Source organism: Mus caroli, unplaced genomic scaffold (assembly GCF_978045245.1).
Source record: "Mus caroli unplaced genomic scaffold, Mus_caroli_1 scaffold_4, whole genome shotgun sequence".
Classification (NCBI taxonomy): domain Eukaryota; kingdom Metazoa; phylum Chordata; class Mammalia; order Rodentia; family Muridae; genus Mus; species Mus caroli.
The window spans coordinates 67,285,650-67,313,649 of record NW_028227259.1 but is presented as its reverse complement, the minus strand read 5'-3'; the positions used below and the strand labels follow the sequence as shown (position 1 = coordinate 67,313,649).

The 28,000-nt window shown below is 48.2% G+C and overlaps 2 protein-coding genes across 2 annotated transcripts; one reads left to right on the top strand and one right to left on the bottom strand.

The window, feature by feature from the left end:
- Positions 1–4: 4 nt before the first annotated feature.
- On the bottom strand, positions 5–26,480 carry Klf3 (KLF transcription factor 3). Its single transcript, XM_021162552.3, has 6 exons — positions 26,226–26,480; positions 13,188–13,283; positions 7,036–7,519; positions 6,368–6,518; positions 2,274–2,434; positions 5–624 (listed from the first exon to the last, which is right to left on the bottom strand). Exons 2-6 carry the CDS (start codon positions 13,242–13,244, stop codon positions 443–445), a joined length of 1,035 nt encoding a protein of 344 aa, XP_021018211.1. The 5' UTR covers positions 13,245–13,283; positions 26,226–26,480; the 3' UTR covers positions 5–442.
- Positions 25,728–27,980, top strand: LOC110294857 (uncharacterized). The gene is made up of 3 exons (XM_021163343.3): positions 25,728–25,966; positions 26,057–26,518; positions 27,295–27,980. Exons 1-3 carry the CDS (start codon positions 25,728–25,730, stop codon positions 27,575–27,577), a joined length of 984 nt encoding a protein of 327 aa, XP_021019002.1. The 3' UTR covers positions 27,578–27,980.
- Positions 27,981–28,000: the final 20 nt, after the last annotated feature.

The following is a 28,000-nucleotide window of genomic DNA, read 5'->3' as shown; positions in this document are numbered from 1 at the left end:
ATACTGCATTTCTAATACATTTACTTTGACATTCTTTTGAGGAATACATGGAGAAACCGACACATTGGTCGTTAGTTTACATGTTCCCTTGTTCTCGTTACATTAAATGTATCTGTAAGGAGGGTTTGCTTAGCATCCCCGGAAAAAAAAATGTTCACATTCTTTAGGTCTGACCCGTGGTAAGGAGGGGGAGGGTTAGAGTATCAACTACTGACCATATGGAAGTCTTGAATGATATAAATTCAGAGATCCAGACCAGCTGAATCGAATCGAAATTAAAATGTACATATAAAAATGAGTTAGATAACGGGCAGAAGGAGAAGAGAGAGAGAGAGATAGGAGAGAGAAGAGAGAGATAGGAGAGAGAGAGAGAGAGAGAGAGAGAGAGAGAGAGAGAGAGGCCAGGAAGAGTGGGAAATCACACTGAGCTGGACACAGGTTTTCAGACTAGCATGTGGCGTTTCCTGTGTAGGGCAAGGTGGTCGGAGCGAGAGAAGCTTCGGTCACAGTCTGGACACTGGAAAGGTTTGATTCCAGTGTGTTTTCGGAAATGTCTTGTCAGTTCATCAGACCGAGCGAACTTCCACGTGCAGCCTTCCCAGGTGCATTTGTACGGCTTTTCTCCTGCAAAAAGGGGAGGCAGAGTTTAATCGTTGTCTTTGTTGGGAATAAAAAGAGAAGCTACGATACTTGGACTAATGCCCTCGGAAAATACAGACTTTGGGATAACATCATACACAACTCTCAATGAACACGGCGCTGCATGAAACAAACATACTGTCCATGGAAAATCAACAAAGAACTATTAAAGCAGCAAGAGCCATTCTGAGGGACAAGCATGGAGCTCGTGGATTCTGCATGTGTAGGTGTGTAAGCCTTAAGCCTGCCTGTGCACTGAAAGCTTGTGGGCCTCTCTTACGCTTTGCCATCAGTTACAGAACTCAATAACCCACTTTCTTATTTCATCCCTGTCAGTGATGCCATGGCGGACAGTGCTTCAAGGCTCTATGTTCTAAAAACAGAAGTTCCCTCTGCCTCTCGGAAACCAGGCCTCCACACACCCCTTCCTGTAGGCTAACCATCATTCACATGTGAGGAACAGGAGGCCCGTGCGGGATCGTGCTAGTGAGAGCCAGGGTGAAGAAGACCCTCATGGCTAAACAGTGCTTAGTGGGGAATCTTACTGCATTAAAGTCAGTAATACAAGCTGGCCATCCCTAATGCGAAATTTAGAACATTCTAAAGTAGCCATTCTCAACCTATGGGATATAACTCCCCAGGGGTTGTCGAGTGAGCCTTTCACGGGGGTCACCTAAGAGCATCAGGAAACAGATATTTATATTACAATTCCTAACAGTAGCAAAATTACAGTTATGAAGTAGCAACAAAAATAATTTTATGGCTGAAGGTCAGCCCCACATGAGGAACTGTATTAAAGGGTTGCAGCGCTGGGAAGGTTGAGAACCGCAGCTCTAAAATCGGAAACTTCCCGAGTCTCTCAGAGCAGCAGCCGTTCTCCTGTGCCATGGTGTCAAGGCTCAGAGTTAGAAAACTGTTCTATAACTAAAGTTACCTTCCGGCTGTGTGCAGAGAGCATCCGTGAAACAATACTGTTTGTGCTTGGACTCATCTTACCCTCCAGATGCCTTGTTATGCTACTGATTTACATTATCCCAATCTCCACGTGAATCTGAAACAGTTCTAGCCCCCAGTATTTCAGGAGAGGACACCTGGCCTATCACAGGTAGCAAGTTAGTCCCTGTTTAGTGAGTGACTATGGTCTCTATATCCTTGGCAGGAGTACTGGGATTTCTATGTTGTATCTTGCTCCTCAGCCCATACACACCTATATCTGACTCCAAAGACTCAATACCATTTTAATTTTAAGCTGGATGACATGAATGAAGCTCTATCTCTCAGGTCCCATCCATGCCTAGTAGATGATTTCAAGGATTTCTCTATGTAGCCCTGACTGTCCTGGAACTCACTCTGTAGACCAGGCTGGCCTCGAACTCAGAAATCCTCCTGCCTCTACCTCCCAAGTGCTGGGATTAAAGGTGTGCGCCACCAGTGCCTGGCTGGGAGCCCCTCTCATACAGCTTCCTCTGCCTCTTCCTCCTTCCCTGGATCACCAAACACTACTGCTCTTCTGTACTAAATCCCAGATTCCTCTCTGTGAATATTCCCCAATAAGAACGACCCACCCAACTCAGATGCGCCAGTTTTGCCACTCACACCTATCGTTCCCACTTGGGCGCTGATGCGTGCCCTACCTGTATGAGTTCTTCTGTGTGCTTTCAAGTGTGAGCTCTTAGTGTAGACCTTATTGCACCCATCATAGTCGCATCTGTGTATCCTGCGCTTCCTTTGGGTATCCGGAGATTCCACAGGTAGAGGTCTCTTCCCAGGCTGCACGATGACGGAAGGATGGTTCCTATTAAAGTCAAGATTAAGTGCAAAGCATTGAGAAAAGGTGCTTCCCTTCCCTCAAGTCTACTAAAAATAAAAAGCATTTACAACATCGGGCAAAAACAAACAAACCCCCCAACAAAATGAAAAAAAAAAAAAAAGACCAATAAAAAAAAAAAAAAAGAAAAAAGAATTAGCTGTTCAACCCAAGAAGCGCTGCGTTTATATTCATTCAACAAACATGTAGCGAGCACCTACCATGAGCCAGGCACTGTGCTTGGCACCGGGACACAAAGATGAATAAAAACAGGGTTCCTGCCCTCGAGGAGCTCACACTCTAGGGGGAGACAGACATGGAGATAAGTAATGACAGCAAGAAGGTTAAGGTGCTCTGCTGAGGGAGGAGCCGCGTGCGGGGAGAGGCTCTTGCGTGCGCCCGTGTCCCGTGTCCGGTACTTCTCAGCACTGCACCGGGTTTCCCACGGGCTAGCTCTCCGATTTCCATTTTTCTCGAAGGAAACATGGAAACAGTCCAATCCCTACTTCTTAGGCAAACACGCGGCCCTACAGATCTATACTCTAAACTTCCTCTCCAAGTCTCTTTTGCGGAACGCTGACAGTTTTCATTGGCTCTTTCAAAGGAAGTCCGTCATTGCTGTCTATAGCACAATCTTACAGTGCCAGAGTAGCTCGCACATGAGGGAGGGGTCCAGCACTCACGGTGAAGTGGGGGAGGGCAGTGACTGGCTCCCGGGGGCGCGGTGCCACCCATAAAATGGTTTTGGCTCAAAAAATTTTGCACGAATTTTTTTTTGTTTTGTTTTGTTTTGTTGGTTTTTTGTTTGGCTTGAGGTGACCAGTTAAATAATAAAATGTGGGTTCGTTTTACGTGGTATTTCTTACTTCTGTCAGTACTTTAAAACCTTATGTTGGGACGTCTGGATTCAGAGACCACAGAAAAGTGAATAAGAAGTGGTGGGAGTGTGGCCAGGTTACTGGAACTTCCATCACACACGCATATATTTTTTATTTTAAATTTGAAGGAAAAAAAAACTCACAATGGAGAATAAGGTTTATTTGTTTGGTTTTTTTTTTTATTAAGATGGAATAAGTCACTAAAAATCCTTCAGTAAAAAGGAAGCTATCTTTTTTACTTTGGAAAGTGCTCGGGAAGATTGAGTGGCCTATGTGTCTGGGACTCAGGCAGATAGCCCATGCCAAGTGGCTTTAGAAATCTTGTCCAGCAACTGGGTTTTCTGTAGGTTGAGAATCTAAATCATTTCAGCATGGTAATTCCCACTGCATTTCCCAGTGTCTCCTCCTTCGCTGACCGTCTCTGTGCCTCGATTTCCTCTGTGAGACAGGGGGTATTAATGCTACCGACTGAAGAGGCTGCTGTGGATTCGAACAGTGTGGGAACAGCTCCAGTCGATGACTACCTAGGGAACCACAGGACGGTGTTTGTGCCAGAGGCCAAATGACTAACAGAAAGCAGCCAGTACTCTGTGCTCAGAAGCACCCTTTCCTGCCGCACGGCACAGTTGTCCAATTCATGTGGAGTTTCCTGGATGTTTCAAAGCCACTTTAAAAAACTATCAAGGTAGAGTCTATTGGAAAACTCGACAGTATGGTGGTATAGGTTAAAGTAAGAGAGAGATTAAAGTCTTGGCAGTCTCAGTCTTCCACCTTTCACTCCTTTCTAAAGAGATCATTTGGGATCAAACACGCATAGACTAGTTACTATGTAGCAGATACCTGCTCTGAGTTAAACTGGCCCTTCCTAAGTCCGCATCCTTATGCCCTCTCTGTTTTTCTGTTCTCCCATTTTCCTGTTCTAAATGCAGCCTGACAAAAGGTAAAACACACAGGGAATGGCATCTTTTGAATTTTATTTTATATTTTGTTATACCTTTGGATGCATTTAAAAATGATGCTAATGCTGTAATTCTGGATCAAGCACATGGGTTTCCAAGCTGTGAAGCCCACGCCTAGGCAGCAGGGTTTCAAGGCTGGTGTTGCTGAGGGGCCAGGCTCACTGCAATGTTCTAGGTACTTGGCTTCAAGCAATTCTTTCCTGGCTAATGTGTTCTATGTGGGCTGCTACTGGGCCCACTCCAAGACATTACTTAATCCCATCTGCGAAAGAATTACATAGACTGCATGTTCCACTGTGGTTAATCTACAGAGGTTCTTTTTTTTTTTTTTGGAGAAAAATGCATCTTAAGTCAGCATTAAATAAACACATTACTCATTAAGCATTCAAAAGCCTCCAGCAGTGAGATCACTAAAGGAATATTACTTGAAACAGAAATATATAATAATATATGTGTGTATATATATATACATATTTAATATATAGCTCAGGCTGGCTTAAATACCTGATCCTCCTGCCTCTACCTCCCACATGCTGGGGTCACAGGCATATCCTACCACACCTAGCTGGAAACAGTATTTCCTTTTAAGCAGTACTTAAACAATGGGAGACTACTTTCAAATACTTTCCCACAATGTCTCACATTTTAATTTGTAATGTAAGTCTAGCCCTGTACTATCTACTGACCCAGAGAGACAGAGCTCAAAGCAGGTCCCCCATGTCAAGTGTGGGACCGTGGGTGTATTGGGGTACCTTAACTAATATGTTGGCTTATCAGTTCTCTATCTGCTCTGAATAAAGGAACTCACTTGAAACACCTGGAGCTGGGCATGAGGCTTCATGCTTGCAACCCTGGTAGTCAGGAGGCTGAGGCAGACAGTCAGGAATATGGGGTCAGCCTGGGCTGCACACCAAGACCCTGTCTTTAAACAAAAACAAAAACCCTAAAACTGAACTTCTAAGGGGGAAGTACTACACAACTGTGAAAAAGAAGAGCACTGGCCTCCAAGCCGCTGAGAAAGCCACACAAACCAGAGGTGGGTGTGACCGCAGTAGACCTGAAGTCACCCGCAACAGCTTCTGTGAAGCCAAGGAACTCACACTCTACTGTTAAGTAAAGTGACAGGGGAGGAGAAGGTAGGACAGGAAAAGTAGGCAGAACATTTGCTGAAGCTGGAGAGAAGATAGTGTGGGAGAGGGATGGTGGGAGGGACCCTGCAGAGGCAATGGCTGTGGTTGCTGAGGCTGTTCCAATTAGTTGGCTGGACGCAGTGCAGAAGCACTATAGAGTTGGTACAAGAGCAATTACAACAAAAAGGCAGAAGATGTGGGCAGTGAGAATAAGCTTAGTCCTCGAGTGCTGAAGCACAGCGCCCGGGTCAGAGCCGTCTTCCCAGACGATGCTCTCTCCAGGGGTCAAACCACGAACTGTGACTTAACCATGTGAGGTACCACCCTGTCCAAGCAGAGGCTCAGATGCTGGCCAAAGCAGAGCATCCTTCCTCCTGGCTTACAGCCCTGCAAGTGAGGAGAGGCTCCAAGGGCAGCCATGATTAAAGACGCAATGCCAAGATTTCTTTCTGCATTGAGCTCCTCTGAGTTGCAGGGGAAGCTTCTGTGGCCAACGCTGTCGCTGGCCTGAAGATGTCAAAGAATAGACGTTTTCAACCATAAACATGCTCTACTGCACTAGAAGTGAAAGCTGTGGGTGAGGGGCGTTGGGGCAGCTGCTGTTTGACATGGGACAACTTTTGGTTGTTCAAGCAGATATGAACATTAAATCCAATCTTCATGAAAACACTATCGATCCCACGTGGATGGCAAAAGAAAAAAAAATTAAAAAACAGAAGATTCATGTGGTCACCCTGGGGGACCCATTTAGTGAGGTTGACACAACGGTTGCAGGTCTGGTCCATGTTGTTCTTGGAGACTGTCTTGGCCACGGTTAACTGAGGCCAAGTGATGCCACACCAAAGAGGCTGTCTCCGGCCATCCACAGCACATCACATTTGCAATTCCATGCTTTATTCCGGGACCCCAGGTGCAGGCACTACTAAAACACCAGGTCTGCCTAAGTATACTTACTCTTGCAACAAGGCTTGCGGGGGGGACACTGGGTTCATTAAAGGGGGTGACATTTCTTCAGGGTAATAGTCAGTCCTCTGTGGTTCAATTCCAGGCTCTATTTTAATTTTTTTCTGTAATAAGGGCTTCTCATATGATTCAATTACAGGTACTAAAAAATAAAAAAAAAATAGAAAAATCATTCTACGCACAATGTATCAGTTTCAGCTTGTGAAAGCTCACCTCATGGCTTTTGGGGACTAGACTTTTGTATGTGTATTTCTTCATCTCTGGCAAGGTTACCACCAGGACTTAATCTGTGAGCGATCCTCGCTTCTTTTGAAGCAGGCAGAGGACTCTGCAGCTCAAGATGACTCTCCACCACAAAACCTGGCTAACCCCTTAGTCCCCTCCCTAAGGTTGACAAACAGGTGGCTTTTAAGAGCCATTAGCAGCGTGATCAAAAAGAACCTCTTTTGTGCCCAGGACCGTATTGGTACTCAGTAAATCAAAGTATAAAATACACTGTGAAAGTAACTAATTGTGGGACGCTCTCCCAATTTTATCCCTTCAAAACAAAAACAGAACAATTTGCCCCAGGATATCCTTTTGAGGATATAATAGCTCTGCCCGGTGTCCTCACCAGACTACTAAGCAGGTGCTGGGTGTAGGGGCATGGCAGAATTTACCTGGCATGCCGCTGTTTGAATTGTCCATCTCTTCCGACAAGGAGACCATGAGAGGCTGCTGCAGGTGGCTGGTATACATAAAAGGAACGGGCTGGACCACGACGGGCTGAATGACGGGGAGGATGCCTGGGCTCCGGATTCCATGTCTGGACAGCGCGGCTGCCATCACAGGCGGCATAGACAGCGGTACTCCAAAGGGCTGCACGCCAGGAGAAGGGGGTGAGTACTTCTTAATGGGCGGACTAGAGGAGGGCATGCTGAGGCCAGGTGACGCTCTCCGGTGGGATGGGAACTTCAGAGAGGAAGGAGAACCGCCCGCAGCAGGCGGGGAGCCCCGCTTGTTCACCGTGAGGTCCACCGGCTCCACCTGTATCCCGTGAGTGAGGCCTTCTGGGGTCTGGAAGAACTTATCAGGCAATGGTGTGGAGTAAATGACCCCGTATTTGTTGGGCTTCATCGATTCTATGTAATTCGAAGGGTAGGACTATGAGAAACAAGAAAAAGAAATAGAGACGTTTAAGGAGACATACTTTAGGTCTGGAGGTATGTGATCCCCAAAAAGCTATGGGAGAGATGGGTTTAGCAATTGCTAGGAAGTAAGGTTTGCTGGGCCCCCAAAAAACCTGAAAATTGAATTCATGATTTTTATATTAGTGAGAAGGCTGATAGCCGGCAGGCTCCTAAAGCTGCCTGCATCATGAAGGACTTGAGGCCTTCAGGAGGAGCCAGCACTGAAGGCCACCGAGCAGGCCAAACTATAAAACCTGAGCTGGGTTGGTTTCTGAGACAGAGTCTCACTGTGTAGCTCTGGCTGACCAGGAACTCCCCTCCCTTCTCAGCACTGGGATTAAGGTGTGCCCCACCACACCCAGCACACTACTCCTGAGCTTCTCTGGGTTTGACTGGGACTACTCTTGGGCTCACACTCTTTCTTCTCTGGGTCAGACGGGCTCAGTCTCTGCCCAGCTATGAACTACAACTGTTTTTCCTTGTAGAAGTGACTCTCTGGACCTTGTACCAGCAAATCACCCAGGAATGGGAGACCGGACCATGAGACTTTCAGTGATGGGGAGATCCTTGTTGTGGGGCACTGAGGAGCCCTTTTCCGGGTTGCTATGGTGGTAATACATGATAACCTATGTAATCCTCTCAACTTCACTCCTGACACACTGGATTGTCCCAGGAGAGCCTTCCAGCCCTTTATGCAGGAGACGTACTCCAAGGCTGTAAGACTCCAAACTCTAAGATCACAGTGCAGCCAAGGATGGCTAGGCACACCGTTGGGTATACTGATTCAGTGTCTAGGGGAGCAGCAGCCTAAAATGGCAAAGACTGTCACCTTTCTAGCCAAGTCTTAAGTGACAGAGATAAAGAGTAAAAAGATGAGCTGAATGCTACAAAAAAAAAAAAAAAAAAAAAAAAAAAAAGACTTCCAATACGGTGCAGAAATATGCAAAGGACTAAGACCAGAAAGTACAAGACACAAGGATTCTGGCGTCAGCTCTCAGCAGGGGTGGAAGAGTGAATAATGACCATCGTAGGACCTCGGGGTGGAAGGGTAAATAACAACCATCCTAAGACCTCATCTCTTCTCTCTTCTTAATTAATTAGAGACAGGATCTAACTCTATAGCACAGGCTGTTTTTGAACTTGTAGCAATCCTCCTGCCTCTGCCTCCAAGAGGTGATCTGTACCAGCACACGCAGCTCTACCTTTCTTTTGAACTAGCCACATCCACCCAAGTATATATCACAAGGCAGAAGATCCAGTTTATACAGCAACATCAGCATTAAGCCTATTTAAATTTAATTAAAATAGGGGTTATTAAGAGAACAAGGCTCACAGACACTGTACAAAGAGGATCTCGATAATTAACTCCAGGGAGAAGCTTTCTGTGTTTTAATTCTCCAAAGGGCACAGCTCTGGTGGGAGGCAAGACTTCATGAAAGAGACTGGATGGAGGGCAGCAGCGCGCGATGTGGCACCTTTCTCATCTCAGACCTGTTCCTCCAAGACCTCCCACTGACCTAGATTTTAAGGCCTACAGTTCCTGGCAGCTGAACGGCAAGCAGAGTGAGGACACCCTGCCACTGCTGCTGCCGCTGGGTTTTTCTATCCGTGGCACGAACCTCAGAGAAGTGGGAATTCAGGCACGTGCCAATTTGGTAATATCCTCGGGGTTCTTATACACTGTTTAACACACACTCTGCATCTTCTATATACACTTAGTGCAAATGGATGCCCCTCTCCTCTAGACTGCCGTCAAGTCTCCATCAAAGACCCAGGCTTGGTGTAGGGCGTACTCTGGGACAGGCACTCAGCCCCAGGTCCATAATTAACTCTTTCCAGTTCAACTGCCTCACAAAAGGGCAACGAAATATAGCCCTTCTTGGCTCACCCGCAAGTCTGAGAATCTTCTCTAAACCAGGTTTAAGTATTTGGGTGGAGCACGAAGCCTACAGCAGTGGCGGACACCCGTCTGGCAGGCACGGTGTAAAACGTGATGCACATCAGTTGTGACCTGTGATGAAAAATTCCACTAAACTACTTCCCTCTGGTCTAGACCACGCCTGTCTTCTAAGTACACAGGTGTGGCTGAACGGGTCCCAAGTACCCACCAGAATCAAGTGTTGGATCAAAAAGGCATTGACAGGTGTGGATGGACCCCACAACGTCCTCCACCATATCTTCTGCAACATAGCTGTCCAAAGACAAGACACAGAGAAAGGTCTACTAGCTCCACCCCAGCCCTCTCTTGTCTTCTGTTGAAATGTGCTCCGAGTGTCCACGCCTCTTCTGTGTGTATGTGTATATGTGCACCAGAAAGTGAGGCAAGAGCTTCATACGTTCTCAGTGAATTAACCTGCTTCCTGCAGGTCTTCCATGCTGGCAAGGCTGGGGTAATGCCAATACTTTTGATTCCTGAAGACATGGGGATTGGGCAGGGGAGGGGAGCTCGGACACTCCCCCAAAGGTCTCAGTATTTATAACGTTGAGACTTTCCAGTTTCGTATTTTATTAGGTACAGCTTTGATGAGTTCTCTTCACAAGACAGTAAGTGGGTGGGACAACTGACAGGAACAGGAAGTCTCTGCTGATGAACAGGAAAACAAGGTGCATCTGTGACAGGCCACTTAGGCGTTCTCAGACCACAGGTGGGGCTGTGTGCACAGGAAGGCGGAAGGCGTGGCACGTTCATAAACACTCGCTCTGGGCTCGGCAAATGCTCTGAGGCAAACAGAAGGCTTTCTGTCCACCTGGCCCAGGAAAACCACCAAGGGTTCTGTTGGGACAGAGCAGGGGAAATGACTGATTTTAAGGACCTCTCAAAGGACAAGGAGTCTGCTGGCTGACAAGATTCACCAGAAGAAAAAGAAAAGAAAAAAGAGAAAAAAGGGAATTTAGAGAAAGATTAAAAGGTATCTTGGTTTTTTTCCTTCAATTTGTTTTCTTTCTGATTGCCCGTATCAGAAAGAACCCTCCCTAGTTTTCAATCTTTGTCCTAAGATCTTTCAATCACTTTAACACTGTTTATATTTCAGTAAAAGTAAATGGTTTTTTTAAACTATGACAAAAAAATACCAAATAATGCGATTGCTTTGGGTAGGATTTTTTTTTTTTTTAAAGAAAAAGGACCGACAACAGACACGCGACAACAGACACGCGGACACACACAACGGCCTTGCTGTGTTTGTGTGTGTGTGTGTATGTGTGTTGGGATTAAAAAACAAACAAAACAAAACAACCATTCTTGAGGCTGGAGAGATGACTGAGTGTTAAGAGCACTGGTTGATCTTGCAGAGGCCCCAGGTTTGGTTCCCAGCCCCCACACGGCAGCTAGCCACTGTCTGCGGCTCCAGTCCTAGGGGAGCCAATGCCCTTTCCTGGCCTCCTCAGGCGCCGCATGTGTTGCCGCATATACACGCATGCACGCAGGCACGCACGCAATCCTGGCACACAGAAGGCTCAAGCAGGAGGACTGCCATGAGTTAAGGGCAGTATGGGATACACAGCAAGGCTCTCTCTCCAACGAAACAAAAACAAACTTACAAATGTCCTATGCTGCTGTTAGCACGTGCGTTCTGACTCCTCCAGTCCTTTCTATCAGGGTGAGGGAAAGGACATTTGAAGAGCTGACAGCACAGAGGTCTTTTTACTTCCTTCTCAGTGAGGACTAAAGCTAACTTTTGGAACTAGAGTGAAATGCTGTGTCATGTGACCACAGCACACAAAGGAGAGAGAATGAGAGAATTTATTACAAAAATACTCTTACATATTTCAACTTTATGTGTGTGCTGTTTTTGTTTGGTTTTATTGGTCAACTTGACACATGACTAGGGCACTGGGAAGAGGGACTTCTACTGAGCAACAGTCGACACTCTTAGACCAGCCTGTAGGCTAGTGGCTGGGGGCATTTTCTTGACTAAAGATTGCTATGAGAGGAATCGCCCAAGGGCCAGCTTAGCTCTTGAGCAAGCCAGTGAGCAGAGCCCCTCTAAGGTCTCTGCCTCAGTCTCCTGCCCAGGTTTTCTCATCAATGGAGTGTGACCTGGGGCTGTAAGCTGAAATAAACCATTTCCTCCCCACGATACTTTCGGTCCTGGTGTTAATCCCAGCAGTGGAAAGCAAACTGACACACACAAAAAAAACGAGTTACAGTGTCCTAATGCATAAAATAAAAATTCGCTTTATTCCCTTTTCTCTTCAGTTAAGCACAGCTCCCTGGCACTTGGGTATTTCATATGGACCTCATAATGTGGCTCCCTGCATTAACTGCAATCGGGTTCACGAGCCGTACTTTCGTGCCTGACTAAGAACGCTGGGTGTACATCAGTCAAATGTATCATTGGTGGCCACACGCCATTTATAAAGATCCAGATCTTTTAATTTTTCTATTCCCGGAAGATGATCAGGTAACAGCTGAGAGAAAGAGGGCTGAAGGCGTGCTCAGCAATCTTCCTCCCGCTGCACCGTGCACGCAACTCTTTAATACAGTTCTTCATGCTGTGGTGACCCCCAACTATAAAGTCATTTTGTTGCTACTTCCTAACTGTAATTTTTCACTGTTATGTAATGTATGTAATTATAATGTAGATATCTGATATATAGGATATCTGATACTTAACCCCACAAAGGGGGTTGAGACCCAGAGGCTGAGAATCACTAAGAAGAAAAGTCCATTAAAAAAAAATGTAATTTTAATTGTTTGATTATTTCACTCAGGCCCATGATAACGGCATTATCTAGCTACTGTGCTAAAATGTAACTATTATTTCCTTAAAGATGCTCTCATTGACGTTTTGTTGCAGACGATAGTAAACACATCATTGGCTTAGTAATCTCCATGGGAACTGGGTTCCAAGCACCTTGGAGTGACCCTGTCTGAGTCTTGTATAAGTCTTTCTGGCAGGAACTTCCACAGCCAGTGCATAAGGATGATCTAATTTTGCAAGTGTGTCATTCCCAACCTTCAGATACACATCCAGGCCAAGATTTTTTCCTCCTTGTGAATATTTTCCGACCCCATGGAAGAAAAGATCCGGGCGGGCTGGGAGCGCTGCGTTGTTAGTCAGTGTCTACTGACTACACCAGACCACATCCTCATGTCCATGCTCCTGCTCTGAAAAGTTGGGCACCTCCTTGCCACCTGTGTCTCATCTCCGTGGTCCTAGGACCTACAGAAACACCTGGACCGAGTCTTAGTCCCCTGGTGTGTGTGTGAGTAGTGCTATGGCCTGGCTCACAAGAGGGGCTGACTGAGCGCTAAGGTTTAGAAAGAGGCATAGATCTAATTCCCACCCAGCCACACACTCTTCCAAGTGAAATACAATCTGGTCTCCCTGCCAAGTCCCCTCGCTGGCTGGCTTCTCCTCAAGCCATCCCTCCTGGAGCCGCAGCCCCATATGGCTTCTGTCAATGCTTTCTGTCTTCCTCCGTTTGTGCTCAATGCGTTTTACACATACATTTGTGAACTTACTTTCACTGTGAACAGATCGGCCTACGGTTGACCCTGTCTAGGGGTGTGGGGATAGTGACACCTCGTTTACTACTGGGGGCTTTGAGAAACACCACCTGTCAAGCAAGAAGCACTTTAGGAAACAAACAGAGCTCCATGTTATCAGTTAAGAGTTGATCCGTTTGGGGAAGCTTACCACCGAGACAGGGTCCATGGCCTCCTGCTTGACAGGGACTGGATCAAACATGAGCATCCTTTCAGCCACGCCTTCTAGGGTGTTCTGATGTCTGGCCTAGAAAACAAAACAGTATGCCTGGTCTTAATGCCAAGGGCCCATAAACTAAGAAAAAGAAAAGGCCCCTTTACCTCTTAGCTCCACAGTCCATCTTCTCTCTCATTTCCCATACCTACTATGAAGAAGATGCCCTTTTACATAATTAAAACCAGGCCTCCCAGGCAGGACTAACTGAAAGTGGCATTTCTAATACAGCTACACAAACCCTGACATTTCTAGAACAATATGCACAGCCTCTTCTGCCAGGAAACCTCCTCGAATGGCAAGGCTGGGCAGCTCAGCAGAAGGTCTGCCCTATCCCCATGCTTGTCGGAAGAAGAAGCAACGACCATCAATGCTGGTTTTAACCCTCCGAGCCGTGTTTAAGTGGGTACGCAGCGCACACAGTGTGCAGTACCTTTCCAGTCACTTAATTCTTTACTGATGGACTGACTCAAAGCAGCAAACCACGCTGCTCTGTGACAAGATCAGTTTAAATTGTCACCTTTGGCTGGGTGTGGTGGTACATGGCCTTTTACACCAGCAGAGGCAGGTGGGTCTCTGTGAGTTTGAGGCCAGCCTTGGCTACAAAGTAAGTTGAGGACAGCCACAGCTACACCGAGAAACCAAGTCTCAAAACAAAACACATCACCTTTCATTAGAAACAAGGGCTGATGAGAGAGTTCAGCAGGCAAACACGTCTGCTGATAAGCCTGACTACTCCAGTTACCACACAGAGAATGTGCAAGCATGCACACACACACACACACACACACACACACGAATAAAACAATAAAAACATTGCTGCACTCTTACGTTTCCAGAATGTTCACTGGTAGAAAGAGCACCGACACTCTGCACTCAGTTTAATTTTTATAACAAATTCTCTAAAGGAGAACTCTTGGCTTTCATTTTCATGGTCTCCGCAGGATACGTCATTTCTCTCTGAGTTTCTGAGCCTGAACCTTTTTCATCTTTATTCGCCATTTACATTTCTTTGAGAAAAGTCCACTTGGATCTTGAGACGCACGCTCTCTCCCACACAACTCTGTCTTCTGGATACAGTTCCCACATTAGCCCGCTGTCACTCTAGTGAAGGCAACACCGGCCTTGAGCTCCTGCTCTGCCCTATAATTGCAATTCTGCTGCACAGAGCCACTGGCCGGCTGCTACAGACTTCACGCAACTGCAGAGCCTTCCTATCCCAACTCGGTGTGCGTGCTTAGCGTCTTGACTCAAGGCAAAGCCTTTACAGGTCCGCCTGGTTCCAGTGGCTAAATGAGCCAGTTAGCCAGTTTCTCCTGAGAAAGTGGGACTTCCACAAGTGTGAGGCTAGCCTGGGCTACACAGGCAAGACCCTGTCTCAGAAAACCAAAAGCCCCGTAGAGGCTGCAGAGATGGCTCAGTGGTTAATTATACGTTATTGCTCTTAAATCAGAGTGGCTCACAATCGCCTGTAACCTCAGCCTTAGGGGACCCATGGGCTCCATCAGCACCTTCTCCCGGCCTCCACGGGCACTTGCAGTCACCTGCACGTGGACACGTCATTTCAAATAAAAATAAAATCATTAAAAGAAGGTCCAGGTTCTACACTCTTCGCATCTTCTACCTCAGTATGGAGAATGCGGTGCCCACATCGTCTATCCATACCTGTGTTCTAGCAGTTACATTAAGACATTCGCATACATAATACGCCTGAATGTGGTACCAGGTGGCTCTTGTCCTTCAGCATGTCACTGGAACGTCTTTTAATTTTCATGGCAACATGTAAATTCTACCCACCAACACAAGGCCCTGACTTCACAACTAATTGTCCTATACCCTAGGATGTATAATAATCTGCAAATACAATGTGACACCAGGCTGCTCAACTCCATGGTGCCATTACCCTCTTAGGTGTCCCCGAAAAAGACAAAATGACAGCAAACAAACAAACAAAAAAGCCAAAACTGGGTGATCTTACTAGGAAGAAAGAAAACCTGTTGTGTTTTGGCATCTAAGAACTGGTCCTAATTGAGCAACTACACACACAGGTAGGGCTCTATGACCCGCCGTCCTTGCCCCACCCTTAGAGAAGAAAGGTGTATCTCCTGTATCTTTAGAGACCTTAAAGCTAGCATACAGGTGTTCTTCTCCCACTGATAAGGTCAGACAGTTTAGCAGCTTCCTAACAACACCTGTCTTTTAAATGGAGTTCTATCCCATAAGATGCTTATCTTGCCTCTCACACCCTCAGGTGTGGAAGGAAGGACCCCAGAGGCTTTGAGGCCTCTGACAGCCTAACCCAGCACCGAGGAGGCGATGCTTCTCACAGGAAGAATGCAGACCGCCGCACTCCTTTCTCAAGTTACGAGATCATCTTCCCTCTCAATTACTCATCTCCACAGATGTGCAGTTTTTGGATTTGTGGTACGTACTCCACTCACACCTGACTACATTTATTGGTTTCAAACCCCAGAGCAATATGTAAAGCAAGATGAATGATGCCCGGAGGCCCCCACCCCAAGTGTTAGTAAAAGCTTCGAGGGGAAGCCAGGTGAGGCGGTGTATGCTTAGATCGGCTTCGCATGCCTGTGTGATGATGTTTAAGTTGTTCATTATAGTTAAACGTTTAAACATAACAACAGGGAAAGACATAGAAAGGACGGGAAGAAAACGAAGCACACCGCACACCAACACACATCGGACTGCCTGTTCAAAAACAACAGCAGCAATTCTTCTGTACCAACTGTCCTGGCCATTGCTTTGGGCTTTATGGGTTCTGGTGAGGAACCTGGGAAGAGCTCTTGGCAGAATAGCTGGCCTAGCACCACAAGGCCCTGCCTGGGTTCAATCCCTCCTACTTGAATTAAAGTTAATATTTAAATCAGGATAGAATGAGAAGAGAACTACCACTGTGCCTTCCACGTAACTAACACGTAAGCTAAGGCCTGTAAGAACTGGGATCTTTAAACTTGGTTGGCAGTCGCTGTTATCCAGGGCTCTGCAGTTATCGTTATCTTTTTAAAGCTCGTTTTTCTTCTTTTGAAACAGTCTCACTATATAGCCTCGGCTGACCTAGAGCTCCACCTGCATTCTAAGTGTTGGACTGCCAGGTGCATGCTACCACATCTCCTTCATTTTTTCAAAAGGGATTCTGAAACCAAAGACGCAAGTCTTTTACTTACCACCCTAGCAGCAATTCTAAAGAGAACCAGTAGGTGGCGCACGAAAACAGGCTTTGGAGCCATAAGACGCTGGCAGAAGATTGGCGTTGTACCAACCAGCCTCGGGGTCTTTAAAACCTTGTGGGTTTTAACCAAGCTGAGGAATCTCACTAACCACTTTATGTAGGCATTGAAGAAATGAGAAAGCCTCGAATGTGGCTGTTTCTTTACATCTTAGTTCTGTTTAGCTAAACACTGAATTAGGCAATGCCAGGGGAAAAACGGCACGGGGGCAAAACTTGTTTTTGTTTTTAGAAGTTACTGAGGTGCTTAAAAAAACCAACAATATAGGAAAAATCAGTCCCCCCCCCCAAATAATTTCCCATAATGGGGACAACTGGGTTATTTTGTGGGGAAGAGCTAGTCAAACCGAATTTTCATTGAAAAGTGATGTCCCTTCGGGAGCCCTCCCCTCGTCTACTTTTGACTGCAGATTATCAAACCAAGGGTCAGGTTTCTGTCAGCATGTAACTGTAGAAGTATATATTAGAAGCCTGGAGAATCATTTAGGCAACTTCTAGAAATGATACAGCTCTTACAGTCTGTGAGGCTCCAGGTACAACTACTTCCTAAGGGAGGCAATGAATGGAGGTGGAGGCTGACTAGAGCCAAGAGTTCTGTTTGCTGAGGACAAAGCAAGACTTGCCTGACATTCTCTCTCCTCTCTTCAGGCCTGACCCTAAGGCTCACCCCAATTACCTGCTCCCTTCAAAGGGGGACCTCAGCCAGGTGTCCAGAGAACAGACTACTAAACAAACAACAAGCAGCAATCGCGAGCACCTTCTTCACGCTCCCAAGCGAATTTTCAAAAGAGGAAGTAAGTATGTTGCTAGTCCCCACCCTCACTCTCCAAAGGAACTGACACGGTAAAGATCTGAGCTCTCTGTGGATCTTGGCCAGGAGGGCAAGCGCTGTCCCTGAACTTCCTTTGCCAAGAACCCTTTCTTTACATTTCCTTAGCAAACTTTCTGAGCGCTCCCAGTGACCGGTACTACAGGAAGTACCATGCAATGGCCTGACCAGAAATGCAGAGGGGCAGGCACCCTAAGCCAGGCTTGCTTAGCGGGGCTGGCACCTACCTTGGAAGGGTGCCCAGTTTTCACACCACCCAAGGACTCACCCACCTCACTCTTCCACTGTTGACCTGAACAGAATTCCATCGGATATTTCTGAATCTGTGCCTCTCATCAATTATTTCTGCATTAACGTGTTTTGTAAAAGGGAGAAGTTCATTACTTGGCTTCAGATGGGATGCAATGACCCAGGGAGCCGGCGATCCGCCCTCCCCTCTCCGTGAACAAGCCACCCAATTTTACTTTTCTGCCTCCACCCATCGGCTCCACCCCATGGAGACTTGCCAGGGCGAGTCCAACTTGTCCAAACAGGACATAGCTTCAGATAAGATTCTGCCCACACCCAGTACTTCGGAAAGACCAAGTGAAGCAATTGATTTTACATGTAAATAAGGACAGGTGGAGAGGCAGTGAAGGGGACAGGATTTCTCCAGCTTTCCAACCCTCCCCCCAACCCCTACCCCCGAGAGCACCTGTAGGGCTGCGGAGACCCAAACATATATTACTCTCCAGGCCGGCTCTGACGTTCAAGGGCACCTGGTTGGTACTAAGGTTACACATTTGTTTTTCCTCCTTTATGCTCGCTGACAATTCTGTGTTTCAGTTTTAAGGGCAAGCCACCCAAGATAAATTGAAAAATACCCACAATGTCTTAATCCTGCTGTGTACACAGCTCCAAAGGCCTCGCCTAAGCCCTCCCGGTTCTCCTCAGTGAGGCCTTATATAATCAAATCCAGAAAGGCTGCGTGAGGCCACGGGGCCTCTCATCTGCCTGGCTCACTAGGTGCCCTCCCTATCACTGGAGACCCACCTCACTCCACCCTGCTGGGCCTCCACCCATGGGGCCCCACCCTGCAGGGAGTGGGAAGGCTGGGAGGGACCCGACTGGCTCCAGGCTGCAGCCAGTTCCTGGAAATTCCACCCTGAACCAAGGATGGCAGGAACCTTAAAAATAACCAGAAAGAACTGTCAGGGTGGTGTAGTTCCCAGTGCCTGAAGTCTCTCTAAACTTTACCTCAGAGGACTGCACCTTCCATACAAAACTGTGCAGGGGAAGGTGCCCTCCCCTTCCAGAGTAAACACAAACCAGAAAGCACTTGCAACCCTTGCTGGGCAACATGGCTACAGTCCAGCCCAAGCCTCCTCCTCCTCCCTCCAGTCCGGGTTCTAAGAGGTTGCCCCTCCTTAACTCCCATTTGCCTTATTTTCTCCTCTTTCACCATGGAAACCTAAGGTCGTCTGTGAAGTCTGCCCCACCCCTTTTCTCTCCATTTCCACACCAGCCACTGGGACCAGATCCTCAGGTCTCCCGCTCAAGGCGGGGCGGGGAGGGGGGGGGGCGGGGGAGTAACGCAGGCCAACCCCTTTGCCAGCAGTCCCTTCCTCATCTGATCCCTCCTCCAAGGGAGCCTGGGACTGCCAGGATGAGGTTAGCTGCTTGTGCCGGTCACCAGCTTCCTAAATAGCCCAGGCTCCCCAAGGGGCCCTGACTCCCCCTCCCCAGCACCAAGCTTTTGTTCGTTTCTGGCCCCGATGCTGGGCAACAGTGTGGTATGCCCCCTCCCCTTCCGGCTTATCTAAATCCTCCTAATTCTTCAAAGACCTGCTCAAGGCTCTCCCCACCCTACAGTGGCCAGCGACTGCTCCCCACTACATCCAGGTTGGCCTCTTACCTCGCCAAGCTAGAAGGGTGTGTCTTCTACCCCTACCAATAGGGTCCAGGCAGGTCCCTTCCCTGACACCTTATAGAAAGGATACTGAAAACAAAGTAGTTTCTCTGCTAGGCCCAGGGGAAGTAACAACAAGACAAGCAACCCCTCCCCACCAATAATAATAATTAATTACAAGTGACCAAGCCTTGAGAAGGACTTCTGCAGCCGTCTCCTCCTGAACACTTGAAATGTTCCTCAACAGGTTCCAAGGAGGAGGAAGGGCCCAGCCCTACAGGAAATTAGTGATCAAAACTTCCTTTAAAAAGTTACTGCCCCTAACCTTAGCCTGGCCTATATAGGAGTCTTTCCCACCATCGCCCTAAAACAACTTTCCCCCCTTACCCACTCACGGAGGTCTTTTAAATAAGCCCAGTAGCAGGGGCTTTGAAACCCTACAAGAGAATGGTAAGAGGTAGGGGTAAGAGGGTAGGGGACAGAGAGAATGGTGAGAGGGTAGGGGACAGGAGCCAGCTGTGGTTGATAGGCTTTTCTTGTTTTCTAATGATGGTACTTCTGCCTGGTGAGGGGGCATGTGCTGGTATTCCCTGTTCCTAGGAGGGATAAGCAGGGCTGCTACAACTCCAACACTACCCTGGGCTACACGGAGAGACCCTGCCTCAAAACCAACAGAGATTGGACTTTTGTTGACCAATGCAAACAAGGGCCACAGGATGTGTCCCGCCGGCCGGTCACCACCACCTTCATGACGAATGTCCTGTTCTCTAGTCATCTGTGTCATTTTGTGCCTTGAGTGGGAACTGCCTTGTCATTTCACAACGAAAACACTCGGAGGGCGGGGCCTAACAACCTGCCAAGTTCACACAGCTGGAGAGCCAGGATTCGAACCCAAGTTCACCATCTGGCTTCCAGGCTGAGGACTTGGCACACCACTCAACTCAGAGAGGGGATGACTCTAAGGGGGTCTTCTTTGAAAAGAGGTCCTTTTGGGGACACGGAGCTCGGTGATAAACTTACAGTAGCCAACCGGGATGATTTTTAACCTGCCCCCTTTTTCCAAGCCTATCTGTCTACAAGATCAAAAGCTACATTCTAAAAAGCTCCCAATTAGGTTATTATTCTTGGTAGCCAATGCACCTGCAATTGGTCCATAAAACCGCTGAGAAAAATTGGCAGCTTTTACCCAAGTAAATACGGAAATCCTCACAGTTTAACTGTACAAAGGCAGAGGGGTCAGGTCTTCGTCCCCATTTTAGAAATGAGGAAATGGAGGGACTTGGTCCACACGTGGAGCTGCAGCCAAGATCCAGAGTGTGCCTGCTGGCAGACCAGAGCTTTGCTGTGCTGCACACCCTGGGCGGAGGGAGCCATTCTTGGGTGGAATCACCTCACCCTGGGGTCATTCCCCAACCCAGAGGGTGTGGTGTGCACACTGGTCCAGGGTTAGCAGTAAGCAGCGCCACGGGGAGGTTCCAAGAGCAATTAGGATTTCAAAATGCCTTTCCAGGTTAGATCGCTCACTTCAGCTCCTCTCCATCCTGTGGCATAACTCAGAATGACTGCACCCAACATGAGATTACTACTAATGACTAGGTGCTAAATACCTGAGAGATGAACAAATGTATGGATGTCAAACTACACTTCTCGTGTCAGGATAAACATGAAGGGCGAGGGCACGGGATGAGCACGGGTCTGAGGCCAGTGAAGCCAGCATGTCTAAAACACAAAATGTGAACCCTTGAAGGGGTACGGGAAGACTAAAGTACCACTAATAAAGTATTCGGGAGTGCGGAGTCTCGAAGGTCCCGGGGTATAAAGTACAAGCATAGGTAAAGAGTGGATGGCAGAGATTAGACTCCAACAGTAAGCAGTTCTTGGAAAGAATGGCAGAGGCCACGGAGACAAACCCAGGCTGCTCTCCAGGGTAGAGGCTGACTTCAACCATCTCCATTCCCTCTATCCTGTCTGGCCTGGGCTAAACTCCACGTATGACGCTTGACTCTAGCTCCGAGCTAGAGTCTTGCATGATCCCTAAACTTTCAAAGTCCGGCAACTAGCCTACATCCCAGACTAGGCTGAGCTCGAGATGCTTCTCCTGAGGGTGAAAGCTAGACCCGGGGGCTTGACCTGAGTGCGCAGGCGCAGAGGGCCAGGAACCTGCCGCTTGTCCGTTGTTGCTCCATCTTCGCGCCCCCCCCCCCCCCCCAGTTAACAATTAGCTGGGGAAATGATAATGTATTCAGCTTGCCAACCCAATGGAAATGAGTTTCAAAAACCTCAAGGAACCAGTTTTTCCAAAGACTTTACTGAAAACACGCAGAACGAGGCACAGAACAGTTTCGTTAATTAGTGCACTGAAGACGGTCATTCGGTGTGCACACAGTTGAGAAGCACATATACTTTTTCTTTTTGCTTTAGAAGAAAACATCCCTAGTCCTGATTCACAGAATATCTACAGTGCTGTGTTTCCCTACTAACTTTCAAGGAAGGAGTGTTTGGGGTAGGGTGGGGGAGCAGGGCTACCTCCTTTAGACAATACTCTCCCTTATCAGGGCAGACTGTGTCTGGTTTCCTGTCTCCGAGCTCTGGCATGACTGTCTAAGATGAGAAGCAGGCTCTGAACAGCCGGAGCCTGAAATGGGAACACTGTAGACCATCCTGCTCACTCTGAGGAGGCACTGATGAGAAAATACCTCTCAGCAAACCAGGTGGTAATTGCTCTAAGATTCTAGGGACTTCTCTCCTCATAACAGATAGGATCAATGCTAACTAGCCGCTTCAGAAACAAGCCCAATTTGTGTGTGGTGTGTGTATGTGATATATATGAGCAAGTGGGTGTAAAACCAGCATTTGGAAATAGGTGAGAACCCAGAGACAATGAAGTTAAATTAGGCATGCTGAGTTATATGAAGAGACGAAACTATTGTTCCCAGGCCTTGTGGATATAGCAACTACCATATACAATGTCCCTAACAATTTAATACAGCATTTAAAAGCTTGCAACACTCCTGATAGAGTAGACTAGACTCTAATCAAACCTATTAGCCACCTCCCTGTCCCCACCCAAGCAGAAGGGACGATCGGAGTAAACCAACCTCACCAAGACTGCCTACTCAATCTAGTTGGTTGTTACTAACTCTGTATTTCAATTTAAATCATTTATGAACTTCTGCTTAAAGGTCTCTGGTTCTCAGTGCAGCTTAATATTTCAAGTTCCTTTGTTCTAAGGGAGAAAGAAAAAAACAAAACAAAACAAAAAAACCAGAAACCAAATCAAACCACGACTGGGGACTTCTAAGACTCATAATTTTTCAAGGAAAGTATCATTAGCCTACTGTTTGACCCTAGTAACTTTCATAGACGAGGCTGTTGGGAGGCATTTGAAGCAACTAGCTATTCTCAAGACTGGCGGCTCAGGGCTGGTTTGCATTCAGTCATCTTTTAAATAAGTCCATCTCAAACTGTAGACCATTCCTTTAGGTCTTAAAGAAAATCCCCAAGTAAGTTTGAAAAAGACACATAAAAGTCCCCACCCCCAACTCTTTCTTTTAAAGAAAAAGTTTCTCAAGAGCAGGGAGAGAGAGAAACTTACTAAACAGTTTATCCAGACTGTCAAGGCTACAGAAAGATTGAAAAACTGATTATTATGAGAAAGATACGGATCTCTCTGTTTTCAAAACAGAAGGTTACAATTTTCCAAACCATCATTCAAGAGAACCAATCAGCACTTACCTCTCCTTTTCCTTAAGATTTTTATTCTTAACATGGGCTAGAAATCACCTCTAGGATATAGGAGTCTTTGCCCTTAAAAAATATTCTGCTGGTTTAATCTTTATCCCTAAAAGAAATGACCCTGGATTTTTTTTTCTTGATACATGTCATGGTTTGCTTGAATAATTTTTTTCTAGAGATTTCTCCTTCAAAACAAGACGCAGCAACTCAAGCCCAGGTGGCTAAGCTATTTAAATTTTCCATCCCCTGGGTCTACCTGGGGCATCCCGGAGTGAAAATGAGCAAGGGTGGGCCAGAGGCTTTCGCATAATGCCAGATCTTTAACTCCAAGGTGTTAATCCTGATCTAAACTTGACAGCTCCAGGGCAGTGTGCCTATCTCCCAACAATGGCTGTATCCACCTTCACAGGAAAACTGCAAAAACACCTTCCTTTAGATTTGTCCATATGCCCACAAAATTCCCTAACATCCCATCAGCGGGATAACTTTTAAAAGGTAAAAAGTATTGATTTGCTCCTTTAACAGTGGGGCAAAGGGTGTGTGTTAAAAGGTTAACTGACTTCTCATTATGACATAACACAGGCATCTTGAGCAATCACAGTAGAGACATGATAGCTCCCTGGGTGGGGATACAAAGTTTAGGGGCAGGGACCATGGCCTGGTTTAGGCTACTGATCGACCAGAAAACAGCCTGAAACAGGAAAGAGCACACATATGCCACTTGGAATGTATGACGCAAACCCCAGCCTTGAAACAAAGAACAGGAAACAGCCCGGCCGGCAGTGCTGGAGAGAGAGCACAGAGAAACATTTAGCCAGCCCTCCCTGACCCTATATTCATGAGCAGCTGGAGTTTTTTAAGACAACAACAGGGGGGTGGAGGTGTTTGTTCTATGGGTGTGAATAATAACACCAGCTTTATACAAGGGGACCTGCCCTATTTACAAACAGGAGCTGGGGCATACACTAAACATCCCAAGTACACATACGATTTTATCATCTCCAAGCTGCAGAGACCTTCCAAGTTACCTAGTGCCAGCCTCCTTCCTGATTTCTTTTGTCCCTTTCGGCCAGGTCCCAAGGGCTAGGAGCCCTGACTAAATTCTACGACCGGAAAATGATCAGGTCTAGCCCAGCCAGATCTAGCCATCGTGCATATTGAGGTAGATCTAGGGAAGGCACTGCTGTAAGAATCCAGGTTACAACTGGGTTATCCCACAGAACCAAAGCTGGACCTAGTTCAAGCTTCCTTTGGTCACAGCTAGACAGAAGACAGACTTGGCCTCTTTAGCCACTTGAAAATCTCGCTTTTTTCAAATGTAGTCAAGGACATAGCTACTCACTGGTTCTCCACATAAAGCTACTGAAAGTCACCCTTTTGGGAATGTGATTTTTACTGCAATTTGTAAACTCCAGCACCAGTTTTACCAGATAATCTATCAATGACTCTTTTCCCTGAGATATTCAAAGGCAGCAGGGTCCATTTAAAGTCCCACCCACAGTAGTTTTTTCTTTACATGTTGTTAGCCAAGATGATTTAACTCAACTCAGGTTTCCATTATCAGGGACTTAAGGATTGGTCTGTAGACAAAACTACAGGTTAAAAAGAAAAATAAGGGGGGAGGGGGAAAACGCAGCGCTGTACCCATAGCAACAAGATTGCATTTTAATATAGAAACTTTGCAGCAGAGAGACAATAGCTCCCTCCACAGCTATGTAGTTTTGTATTGGGAAGGGTTTGCAACCCAAGCAGCTACTGTTATTCCTACACTTTGATACTCTCCTTAATTTCAGCCAAACGGTCTCTACAGAGCACCTCCACAGGACTTGGCCAGCGGCGACGGTCTGCAGCAAACCTCAATGAGAAAACTGATTTTCTCTAGGGAGTTTAAATTAATCAAACATCTTCTTTCAGGTTCCTCTAAACAGCCTAAGGTAAACACGCACGTTTAAGCCACAGAATAACTCAGGGGGCTCTTTCTTCATAAACCCTAACTTACAAAATTATGAAGATGTTTGTTACATTCCTGGGATGAGGCAAGTTATCATGCAAGCAGAATTTCTTATAAAAAGTGTTCCTCAAATTTATGCATAAAGTTCTCATTTATCTTAACTGGCCCATGGTCACTCAATTTTGCTTAGTGACAAGATATCAAATCCAAATGAATTCAGAATACCAATTCATACTCCCCCCTAAACACCACTCTTGAGAATAAAGTATCTCCAACAATATTAGAGAAAAAAAAATAAGTTCTTAGAACCAAATCTCAATGACTCCGTGTAAAATAAAATCTCAATGACTCCGTGTAAAGTGTTTATTTTGAAGAATACAAGGTGAACATTATCCAGTGTCCATTTAACCTGAATTATTCAAAGGCTCATTCATATTCAATTAGTATTATTGTAAAATACTACTATTGTAAAAATTTTACAATAGTAGTACAAAAAATTTTACTGCAGTAAAAATTTACAGAAGTGTTTCTGTTATCCGCCAAAGACATGGATATGACAATTCCAACTCTTATTTGCCACCTCCAAGCTATCCAAAGGTTCTGGTCCACACCATAGTCCTGTGGTCCCTACAGGGCTCCGGTTTCCTAACACCGAAGGCGCTCTGCACTGCTAGCCACGCTGCAATCCTTTGCTTCAGGCACTGCGGCAGGTTCTCTCCATGTCCCCAAAGGCAGTCTCTCCAAACCTCGGTGGTTCTTTTCCTCCCCCCTGCCTTCCCCCACAAGCCAAATGACCCAGCAGTTAGCGCGCTCCGGGTACGGAAAAGGGGATGCTTCTTCAGTCCCAGTCGCCCCCAAGTTTCTCGCCAGGGGCGCTGGAGGCTGGGCTCCAAGTTTGCTGGGCGGCAGCTGGGGGCGCGGGCGGGGGGCGGGAGCCCCGAGTCCGGGCGGGAGGGGGAGGAGCAGGCGCGCGGCCTCGCCGCTACCTGGCTCCTTCCAACGCGGCCGCTCGCGGGGTGCGCCGGGGGCTCCGATGGGAACCGAGCGCGGGGGGCCCGGGACCACACAGGTGAGCCCCGCCCGCGGGCTCCCGATCCACCGAGTTCCCCTATCCCACGATCCCGCCCGCCATCCCCTCCCCCTCGCTTCTCCACCCCAGCTCCGAAGCACTTTCCCAAGCCCGAAGGAGCCCTCGCTGCACCCCGAACCCGTTCTCCGCGTCCTGCTTTCTCCGAGGGAAAAAAAAAAAAGGAGAGAAAGAGAGAGAAGCAAGCAGATGCGGCGCAAAGCGGGGCGCAGGACGGCAAGGTGAGGGCGCAGGGACTTACTCTGCCAAGCGCGGTGCCGAGCGCAGCGGCCAAGAAACCCAGGCCCGGCTCCCCGGCGCCCGGAACCCCGCGGGCCGGCAGGTCAAGCGCTTCGGGCCGGACGGTGTCCGGGATAGGGACCGCGACCGCACGGACGCGCGGGTGGGGTCGGCTCGGGTGGCGCTCGCACTGCGCTCCGGCCGCGGCTCCGCGCGGCTCGGCTCCCGGCTCCCCTCTGGCTCCTTGGCACCAACTCTGGGCAGTCACATGACGCCGGCGCCGCTCGCTCTGCGAGCCTCCCCGGGGCTGGCGGGGTAAGTAGAGGCTGGGAGCCGGGGTGGGAGGGTCAGGGAGGGGCAGCGGGAGCCGCCACAGCCGCCCGGGCTGGGAGGGGTCCCCACCCACTTGGGTGGAGGCAGCCGCCGGAGGGGTCGGCGAGTCACTGGCAAACACGCACCCCGCCCTGCCCTTCCCCGCCCCCGCCTCCCGCGCCGCCCCCGCCCGCGCCCCGCCCAGTCACCCGGGGCCAGCCTGACAGACACTCATTATTCCCCGGAGCCGGGCGCCGCCCCGCCGGCTCGACCTGTCCCGCGAGGCGCGGCGCGGCCTCGGGGCTGGGCGTGAGCGGCCCCCGCCCGGCTCTCCACCCTGGGCCTCCACCCCGCCTGAGCGCTCCGCCCCGCGCCCGAGCCCAGAGCCCGCGGCCCCGCCCTAGCCGTCCCGGCCTCCTCGCTGCGGCCCGAGCCCCGGGGGGGAAGGAAGGGCGGCGTTGGCCCGCTCCGGGCGTCACACGCTCTACGGCCCCTAGCGCCGCTTCCAAAACACACAGCCCGGGTTCGCAGGCGAGCCGGGGTGGGGGGTGGCAGGGAGAGGCGAGGCCGTCAATCACTCCCTCCCGCGGGAAGGGCCGCCCCTCCGGGGCAGAGGGCGGTGGAGAGGGTGTCGCGGACCAGGATGCCCTGTCCCTGCGTCGGGGAGCGCAGTGCTCCGGGAGCGATCGTTGCCTGGTGCACAGGGGTCGCGCTGCAGCCTGCGCGCTGGCGCTGTTCCGAGACTCTGGGTCGCCCCTGTTCTTTCGCCTACCCTGCAGAGGCCGCTTCCAGCCTGGAGGGACTTTTCTTGGAAAGGTGGAGACCCCCGGAGGAGTGCGACTCCCCAAGGCCCTGGAGCGAAAAGGCGTTCGCGGGTCAGCCTTGCTGCCAGAAAAATTTAGCAAACTTCGGGCAGATCCTCCCACCTGGGGCGAGAGCTCTGGCTGGCCTGGGGCTCAGCCCCGGGACCTTTCCTTTCACACTTTAAGAGCCTCAAGGCACTTTTTCCGTGGAAACCAGGCCAGAGCGAGGACAACTTCGCTGAGCTTGCTGCTAGGCTAGAGTCGGAGGCCTTTGAGTTTCTTTTTAAAACAGTATTAATGTAATAAGGAACGCAATAAAAAGAACAAAGGACAAATTGGTTCAATTGTTTTAGTTCTGTGTAATGTTTTAAAACAACCCGGCTTCAGTCTATGGCTTGTTATTACTTCAAGATGTTTTAAAGGCCCTGTAAGTTCACCATTCTCACTTCACTTTGATGCTTCAGCCAGGCATGGTACTACTTAAAACGTAGTGATACATAGATTCCCCACTCCTTGTTGTAACTACAAGGTACAATTAAACTAGAACCCAGTAACCTCCACCACTGAAATTGTCTGTCCTGAGGAGACCCAGAACCCACTAGTTCACATTCCAGCATAATGTCCTGTTTAAAATGTAAGTGGTGAGGGTCTTGGGTGGTTTATTTCCAAATAAAATAGTCAA